The 9,931-nt window shown below is 41.3% G+C and overlaps 1 protein-coding gene across 6 annotated transcripts in view; it reads left to right on the forward strand.

Annotated features, from left to right (window-relative positions):
* The window catches only part of LOC116090673 (periphilin-1-like), a 43,879-nt gene extending 40,405 nt beyond the window's left edge, over window positions 1–3,474 (forward strand). For all 6 annotated transcript variants that reach the window (XM_031371439.1, XM_031371447.1, XM_031371427.1 and 3 more), the window contains one exon: window positions 1,774–3,474. In XM_031371439.1, coding sequence (XP_031227299.1) covers window positions 1,851–3,353 — 1,503 coding nt within the window. In that variant the 5' untranslated portion in view covers window positions 1,774–1,850 and the 3' untranslated portion in view covers window positions 3,354–3,474. The remainder of the gene's footprint in view (window positions 1–1,773) is intronic.
* Window positions 3,475–9,931: the final 6,457 nt, after the last annotated feature.

Consider the following 9,931-nt stretch of genomic DNA (forward strand, 5'->3'; position numbering starts at 1 on the left):
TATTATCCTTAGGTTTGGTCTTCTCATTGTGTCTTGGATTTCCTGGATGTTTTGGGTTAGGAGCTTTTCACATTTTGTGTTTTCTTTGACTGTTGTGTCAATGTTTTCTATGGTGTCTTCTGCCCCTGAGATTCTCTCTTCTATCTCTTGTATTCTGTTTGTGATGCTTGCATCTCCTGACTTCTTTCCTAGGTTTTCTATCTCCAGAGTTGTTTCTCATTGTGATTCCTTAATTGTTTCTACTTCCATTTTTAGGTCCTGGATGGTTTTGTTCAATTCCTTCACCTGTTTGGTTGTGCTTTCCTGTAATTCTTTAAGGGATTTTTGTGTTTCCTCTTTAAGGGCTTGTACCTGTTTAACTGTGTTCTTCTGTATTTCTTTAAGGGAGTTATTAATGTCCTTCTTAAATTCTTTTATCACCATCATGCGATACAATTTTAGATCCAAATCTTGGTTTTCTGGTGTTTTGGGATATCCAAGACTTGCTTTGGTGTGGATACTATGTTCTGATAAAGCCAAGTAGTCTTGGTTTTTGTTGGTAAGATTCTTGCGTTTGCCTTTCGCCATCTGTTAATCTCTGGTGTTAGATGTTCTTTCTGTCTCTGGCTGAAACTTGTTCCTCCTGTGGGTCTGTAAGCCTGTGTCAGCACTTCTGGGAGATCAGCTCTCCTCTGGTAAGACTAGTGCACAGAGGATTGTGGATCAGCTGTCCATCCTGGGTGCGGATTGATGAATGAAGGACCCTGTCCCAGTTGCTCTTCAGCTTCTGTGTCCTATGCCTCCTCTTTGGTCCCACCTGAGTCCCGGGGTCAGAGTACTCCCTCAGAAAATATTTTTATAATACCATTAACATAATTACTCCTTTTTTTATTACAAAATAAAATATTTCATATCAGCAGTGTAGGTATTATTACAAAATTAAACAAGAATAAATGTTAATAAAAATAATAATCTACTGATACCAAACTCATAGTTATGATTAATATTTAATGATTGTCTAGGTGAATATCCTGTACTTAAGCCTGGGACATAGTCAATACTCAGTGATAAGTTTCACCAATATGACTTTCAGTATTGCTGTTGGGCTTGACCACCAGACTGTACTGTATTTGCCATATTTCTCCACTCTACGGGTACTCTTTCTATACCTTTTCAGATACTATTGAGAAGGAAGTTATGTATAAATCTCATTTAAAGAGTGAAAAATTATTTTCTTTCTCTAAAATAAGAACAGTATGAACTGCTTTTAATATTTTTCCTTTGTTCTGTAGGGTTGTGTTTTGATTATCATGTGGTGGGAGGATTTTCTTTCCTAGTTCAGTCTAAGTGGTGTTCTATCAGCTTATTGTATGTTTATAGGCATCTCTTTCTTTGAGTTGGGGAAGTTTTCTATGATTTTGTTAAAAATATTTTTGGACCCTTGTAGCAGCGACTCTTCACCTTCTTCTATTCCTATTATTCTTAGGTTAGGTCTTTTCATAGTATCTGATTTCCTGGATTTTTTATGTCAGGAAATTTTTAGATTTAACATTTTCTTTGACTGATGTTTTAATTTCATCTATTTTATCTTCTACAGCAATGTTCTCTTTTCTGTTTCTTGTATTATTTTGGTGTTTCTTGCATCTGTTTTTCCTGTTATCGTCATTAGGTTTCCTAATCTGGAGGATTCCCTATTTTACGGTTTCTTTATTACTTCTATTTTTTTCCTTCACTTGTTTAATTGTATAATTCTGTATGTCTTTAAGGGATCTGGTTTTTTTTCCTCTTTTGTAGATCACTACCGGGAAGCAACGGCTGCAGTGGAGGCAGCAGCCCATCAGTGGAAAGTAGTAGCCTCCACAAGAAATGAAATGAGGAATGAAGAACAATATGACTACGAACGACTTCCAAGAGAACAAGAACCTCCTCAAAGCCATCCCAGTGATGGCTACCATAGAGTAGTTAATGTACCAAAGAGACCACCCCTAATAGACAAGATACCACCTCGAGTAGTTAATGAGCCAAAGAGACCACCTCTAATACACAGGATACAACCTCGAGTAGTTAATGAGCCAAAGAGACCACCTCTAATAGACAGGATACCACCTCGAGTAGTTAATGAGCCAAAGAGACCACCCCTAATAGACAGGATACCACCTCGAGAAGTTAATGAGTCAAAGAGACCACCCCTAATAGATAGGATACCACCTCAAGTAGTTAATGTGCCAAAGAGACCACCTCTAATAGACAGGATACCACCTCGAGAAGTTAATGAGCCAAAGAGACCACCTCTAATACACAGGATACCACCTCGAGAAGTTAATGTGCCAAAGAGACCACCCCTAATAGACAGGATACCACCTCGAGTAGTTAATGAGCCAAAGAGACCACCTCTAATAGACAGGATACCACCTCGAGTAGTTAATGAGCCAAAGAGACCACCTCTAATCCATGGGATACCACCTCAAGTAGTTAATGTGCCTAAGAGACCACCACTCCTAGGTAAGAGACCACCTCTGCTACCCACACCAGATAAAGGAGGTTACAGTAGCTATTACAGTCATGTGGATTGCCCTGTATATGACGAGGGCCTCAGTTTTTCTCATGATCGAAAAAGGGCAAGAGACGATCATTCCACAAACTGGCAGCCTAATTACAGGAACATGAAAGGTAGCTTTAGAGGAAAAAATTTCTATTCTTCCCATTATTCAAAAGGTTGGTTTCCCCATAAAAGTGATGCTCCTTTCTTCAGAGAATCACCTGCAAGCTGGAAGAACTCCCCACACAGCAGATCCAGCTCTGGTATCAGCAATAGATGTCATTCTCAGAAGCAAAGCAGGACATACTCCTTCCATCGGTCTCAGAATATATGTAAAGAGAGATCCATCAAGCCTTCAAAAACTTCAGGAAGAAATTCATTCTCAACTTCATCAGCAGTTTCTTCATCCAAACCCAGCAAGCTAACTGAGAAGGAACTTGCTGAGGCTGAAACACTAGAGATGATCAACAAAGGTAACTTAGCTGAAATTTCTGCGTTTGAGGTGAGATCCATGGCACCCCTATTTATTGACCTGGCAGAAGAACCCAAGTCAAATCCAACAGGTGGCACAGAAATGTTTGTAGACAACCAGCTTCGTAGCCGCTCTGAAGCCATCTCATCAAAAACCAGAGAGATTGTGCAAGTTTACCAACAAGACTGTGAGACTTTTGGGTTGGTGGTGAAAATGCTAATTGAGAAAGATCCCTCACTAGAAAAATCTATCCAGTTTTCACTGAAGCAGAATTTAAATGCAATAGGTGAGCAGTGTATTGAAGAACTCAAGAATTTCATTACTGCATATGATAATTCTAATCAAGATTTGAGACCCTTTTAAGAAGTAGTACCCAGGTCAAAAAAATTTTTTTTGATTCTTTCCTCCTTGGGTTGTGTAAATCCTTATGATAGCTGAACGAATTTGCACTGTTAAATAAACATCTACAATGCCTTTTAAAGTATCTTAATTAGAATGTTTTCTTTATGTGTAAAATGTTCTACTCTATCTTCATACACTTCCTCCCTTCAAAAATAATGTTCATCTGGGCAGTGGTCCCACACGCCTTTGATCCCAGCACTTGGGAGGCAGAGCCAGGCAGATTTCTGAGTTCAAGGCCAGCCTGGTCTACAGAGCAAGTTCCAGGACAGCCAGAGCTACACAGAGAAACCCTATCTCGAAAAAAAAAAAATGTTCAGTTATTTTAATGTTCAAAAAAAGCAGTTCTGGGTGTGGGCCGGTGTACTGGAGGTTTTCTATGGAGATCTGTCAGAGCCAGCCAACAAGGGTGAGGCTGAAGTAGAGAGGGCGACTGAATGAGAACGAGAGGACCACCTCTCTGCTGGCAATGGCAATAAACTTCAATGCGAGAAATCTTTTATAGTAAAACACAGTAAGACTAAAAATAGAATTTAACAACAATCATGTAGCACAATCTCTTAGCACTTTCTCATGGCAAAGCATGCCCACTTCTTCATTATCTTATAGTAAATATTTTTCCCCATGCCCAGGTGCATGAGGTCTGTTTCTTTGATCCTTGCACGCACAGCTCCCAGTAGCCTTGAATTACTTCCAAAACATCTTGGGTTCATGGAGTGGTTATGTCCTCAGCTGCAGGGAGATTATCAGAACGTGCCCCCTCCTTCATGGAGCGGTCATGCCCTTGGCTGCAGAGAGATCATGTGAAGGTGCCCCTTCCCTGCCTTTCAGCAGGGGGGCAACCCCTAAATCTTCCCCTATGCCAAAGAACATTCCCACCATTCAGCAGAGGGGCCACCCTTAAATCTTCCCCTATGCTAAAGAACATTTCCACCACAGAGATCTCTAGCCCTGCTGGGTGTGAGAGTTCAGGCAAAAGGAAGAGAGTGAGCAGGGAAGGGGAATTGGCTCTGTTGCCTCTGCTGCTGCAGCTGCCTCCACTTCCAGGGCACTAAGCCCTTCACTCTACACTGAGTCAGGCTGGGCTGAGCCAACGAGGAGTGCAGGAGGGCTTCTGATGGCATTTCGGGAGAGCAGATCTCTTCCCAAGCAGCAATGTTACAGCTCTTATGACTGAAGCTCTCAGAAGACAGAGAAATTCTTGCACACCATTATTCCTTCTTGATAGGATTCTTTAATTTTGGGATAGGTCAGGGTCTGACAACAGGTACTTCCTATTGGCTTGGTCTAAGGGCTTCGGGATACCTTATCTACATGTGGGGTGCTGCTCTTATGTGACTGATGGCCACAGGCCTCTCTATGGGGGGAGAAGGCTGTGAGGGGCTGTAACTACGTGATAGGAGCCAGGGGCCCAGGAGCCTAACAAAATGCCTTCACCTTCAGTCACTTCAGAATCACCTGTGCTCGACCAGGAACCAGGCTGCCTCTCATTGCCTACCACCATTCCACATTCTGGGGAGTAGCTTTCTGTATTTAACTCATATTCCACAATCTTCCATGATGTTCTAGGATAATCTTCTTGAGTACCTTATAAAGGTTGTCTGTGTTTTCAGATGTTGATTTCTGTACCAGCAGAGTGCTGAATAGTGTTGGGACTTTGATATTGTTATTCTAATTGCTCAGCGCCTACATCATAGTTTGTAAACATTCTTCTCCATCACCTTCTAATTAGTTTAATAAAGCACTGCTAACCTATAGGTCAGGCGAGGAAAGGCAGGACTATGTGAAGAATTTGTGCAGAGAATTTACCACCCAGACACAAAGAAAGTCTGACTTTCAGGGACTGAATGAGAGATAATGGAACACATGACAAACGTGGACAAAAATTAATGGGTTAATTAAGTTAGAGGACCTAGTTGGGAACAAGCCTAAGCTATAAGGCATAGGCATGCATAAATAATAAAAAGTCTCTGTGTCCTTGTTGGGAGCTGATGGGTCATAACAGTCTGATGATGATCATTTTGGTCTCAGGAGTTTAATTTCCAGGTTGCGTACAATAGAAGCACTGTTAGCATTTGAGTTGGTGATGTCAAAATATGCTGTCTTAATGAATTAGAACTTTGCTATTATATGATATTTGTTTTGAGAATAATTCTTACTCAGTATAGAAAAAAAAGCACTTGAAAATTTGTAAGGATCTATTAGAACAAACTCTTCCTTCCAAGTCAGTGAACTTAATTCATCTCTTCTATGAAGTGCCCTTGAAGCTCCTAACTGTTCTCTCTAGACAATATTATAGGCTAGCAGGAGGGGTAATCTGAGATGCAAGATGAATTTTAAGTTGAGATGTCTCAGAAACCCTTCTCATGGGTATAATAAAAAAATTAGAATATACAGAGCACTTAAGTTTTGTTTTATGCCCATACTGTATCAAAAAAGGGACCTGACAGCTGGGCAGGGGTGGTGCATGCCTTTAATCCCAGCACTTGTGAGGCAGAGGCAGGTGGATTTCTGAGTTCGAGGCCAGTCTGGTCTACAGAATGAGTTCCAGGACAGCCAGGGCTACACAGAGAAACCTTGTCTTGAAAAACAAAATAAAACAAAACAAACAAAATAAAGGGACCTGACAAGGCACTCATGCTTGGGATTAAGTTACAGATTATTCTGTTAATCTCCATGATCTCAGTTCTGTAGGCTTAGAGGGTCTCACTCTTCACAAGTATCCACAGAAAACAGTGAGGCCAGCACAGCACATCATGAGTGAGCCAGTGGATATGTGAAGAGACTGTTAGGACCTCTCACTCACTTCCTGGCCCCTTACAGTAATTCACTGAAGGTAGGGGGAGAGGTAGAAGTGGAATAGAGGGATAGCATGGGATATACTTTAATTTAGTACTTCAATTTTTAAGAACTAGCCACTGTATTCATTAAAATGATAACAGTGAGACAAAGGGAATGAGGGTACAATTGGGAAACAAAGTATAATGACAAACCCATTGCTTTTAATACTGCATGGAAAACTCTTGTCTAGGAAAGCCAAAGGACAGTGTCTCACTCTGTAGCCCAGGCTGATATCAAACTCTTCAATCTTCCTGCCTCAGCCTCCTGAGTGCTGAGAGTACAGATATACATCACCAAGACCAGCTGGAAAAAATGGATATTTGATTAAAAACTCCAACTTCCAATGACATCTTTAATTATTATAGCTCAAAATACAAGGGAAATGTCACTATGTAGATGAGCCCTCAATCATATCACAGATCTGCCTTATACAATGAAATATCCATAACTGTGGCTCACTTATTAATATCTTTTCTTCAGTATTAGATTTTCTTCCATCCAATTAAGCTACAATTGTTGCCAACTTGCAGGAACTTCAGTTTGAAGGGAGTATTCATAATTTAGGAGACTATTCATTGGAATGCCATAAAAGTAGAACACAGATTGTAGAAACACTTTCCAAACCAATGTCTGGGATTTTGGTTGAAATTATCCTCAAAAACCCCAACTCTGGAGCTTTACTGATAATATCAAATGACGTTCTGTGTCAATTATTCTTTCTTCCTCCTTTGTTTTCTGCCAAAGAATTCTTCTAACTATGGCATTATTCATTCAATTCGTAAAACATACTGAAAGCCCATGTGGTGTGTGAAGTAGAAATATCAGCTCATTTTCCTGATTGTGTTACAACAAGGAATGAACTGTACATTATAGTCCACGTGTGTTGTCTCCTTTTGGAAGGCCTTTGATATCAATGGCTTGGAACTGGAAATGTTACACAATTCAGGAAGAAGCTCCTTGTACTAATACTTGAAATGTGAGCTTTTCTGTGTGGTGTGTCTCCACACCCTGTTATTAGTATAATGCTGCATATTTCATAATGTCTTGCTTATGAAAATGAGGCATGTAAAGGATCCACATCAGCAATTTGAGGAAATGAAAAGGGACTAAGCTAGATGATGCTGAGAAACATTTATAAATGAATGTTGAAAGTGATCTGTTTCTGGGAGATCCTCAGTTTCCTGATCCTCATCTCCTTACAGTTTTATAGAGCTATTTTAGAGCCAATCAAATGAAACATGCAGGAAGTATTTCCATGTTCATGATATAGCAGTATTCATTTCCTACCTTCTCATTGCAGTTTACTTTTCATATGGAAGGACTTAATACTTATTATAGTCTACTGTATTAGTCAGAGTTCTCTAGAGTCACAGACTTAGAGGGTTTGATAGCACCCAGCTCATGATGGGTAAGTTCAGGTCGCATAGTAACTTGGTGTCCTGTTGTCAAAAGTTCAGTTTCCACTAAGGCCCAATAGCAGGCCAAGAGCTGTTTTTCAAAGGGAGAATAGTTATATGCAGATGATGTAGAGCTTTGCTCCAAAGCCCCAAAGGTCTCTTCTGTGATTCAGCTACAGGAGCCTTCCAGAGGACCCAAACAGCATCTCTACCTGCCACCCACACCTCAAGTATCATTGGGTCTGTTGGATCATAAATTCCAAGTGGTAGAACAGCCTTCACAGCAGCCTGGATCTGTTGAAGAGCCTTCTCCTGTTCCAGGCCCCACACAAAGCTAGCAGCTTTCCGAGTTACTTGGTAAATGGGTCAGAGTAGCACACCCAAGTGAGGAATGTGCTGTTTCCAGAATCCAAATAGACCCACTAAATGTTGTGCTTCTTTCTTGGTGGTGGGAGGGGCCAGGTGCAATAACTTATCTTTCACCTTAGAAGGAATATCTCTGCATGCCCCACACCACTGTGTGTGTGAATTACACTGTGTGTAAGAATTTCACTGATATAGATGGTCCTTGAATTTTGGTTGGATTTATTTCCCATCCTCTGATATGCATGTGTTACCAATGAGTCCAAAGTCCATTGCTACATCTTGCTCACTTGGTCCAGTCAACATAATGTCATCAATATAGTGCACCAGTGTGATATTTTGTGGAAGAAACAAATGATCAAGATCCCTTGTAAGTTATGACACAGGGCAGGAGAGTTAATATATCCTTGAGGCAAAACTGTAAAGGTATACTACTGGCCTTACCAACTGAAAGCAAATTGCTTCTGGTGGTCCTTATGGAAAGGTACTGAGAAGAAGGCATTTGCCAGATCAATAGCTACATACCAGGTACCAGGAGATGTGTTAATTTGCCCAAGTAACGAAACTACATCTGGCACAGCAGCTGCAATTGGAGTTACTACCTGATTTAGTTTTTGAGAGTCAATTGTCATTGTCCATGATCCATCTGTCTTCTGCACTGGCCAGATAGGAGAATTAAATGGAGATGTGGTGGGAACCACATCAGGGGAACCTGGCCACCCCTTCATTCAAGGGGTTATGGATCTGCAAATTAGCTCAAGTCTAGAAATTGATTCATTGGCTGAGATTGCCTTTTGCTACCACATCACCACCACCCCTGCACCATTCAAGTCCTTGATAGTGGCAGTAATTTCTGCAATTCCTCCAGGAATATGATACTGGTTTTGGTTCACTATTTTCTTTGTCAGAATCAACACTAAAGGCTTCCATTTAGCCTTTCCAACCATAATAGCCCTCACTCCACAGGTCAGGGAACCAATGAGAGAATTCTGCCAATTTCTGAGTAGATCTATCCCAATTATACATTCTGTAACTGGGGCAATGACCACAGGATGTGTTCAGAGGGCCTACTGGACCTACTGTGAGTTGGACATCAGTCAAAACTCCATTAATCACCTGTCCTCCATAAGCCCCTACTTTAACTGGAGGACCACAATGTTTCTTGGGATCTCCTGGGATCAGTGTCAATTCAGAACCAGTGTCAATAGACCCTAGAAAGTCTGATTATTTCCTATACCCCAGTGTACAATTATACTTGTAAAAGGCTGTAGGTCCCTCTGGGGAAGAATTGGAGAAAGGCTAACAGCAAAACTTGTAGGTGTCTTATCAAGATTCTTCCTCAGGGGAACCTGGCCACCCCTTCATTCAAGGGGTATGGATCTACAAATTGGCTCAAGTCTAGAAATTGATTCACTGTCTGAGATTGCCTTTTGCCACAATTCAATGTAGCTTTTATTTCATTTGTTTGAGAACTGTCTTAGGGTTTCTATTCCTGCACAAACATCATGACCAAGAAGCAAGTTGAGGAGGAAAGGGTTTGTTCAGCTTACTTCCACATTGCTGTTGATCACCAGAGGAAGTCAGGACTGGAACTCAAGCAGGTCAGGAAGCAGGAGCTGATGCAGAGGCCATGGAGGGATGTTCCTTACTGGCTTGCTTCCCCTGGCTTGCTCAGCCTGCTCTCTTATAGAACCCAAGACTTCCAGCCCAGGGATGGCACCACCCACAAGGGGTCCTACCCCCCTGATCACTAATTGAGAAAATACCCCACAGCTGGATCTCATGGAGGCACTTCCCCAACTGAAGTTCCCTTCTCTGTGATAACTCCAGCCTGTGTCAAGTTGACACACAAAACCAGCCAGTACAAGAACTTTCCTGCTTATACAGATCAAACATATATGCAGTAGGCTTCCTATCTATTTCATGCCTGGAAACACCAGC

The sequence above is a fragment of the Mastomys coucha genome, chromosome X (assembly GCF_008632895.1).
Source record: "Mastomys coucha isolate ucsf_1 chromosome X, UCSF_Mcou_1, whole genome shotgun sequence".
Taxonomy (NCBI): domain Eukaryota; kingdom Metazoa; phylum Chordata; class Mammalia; order Rodentia; family Muridae; genus Mastomys; species Mastomys coucha.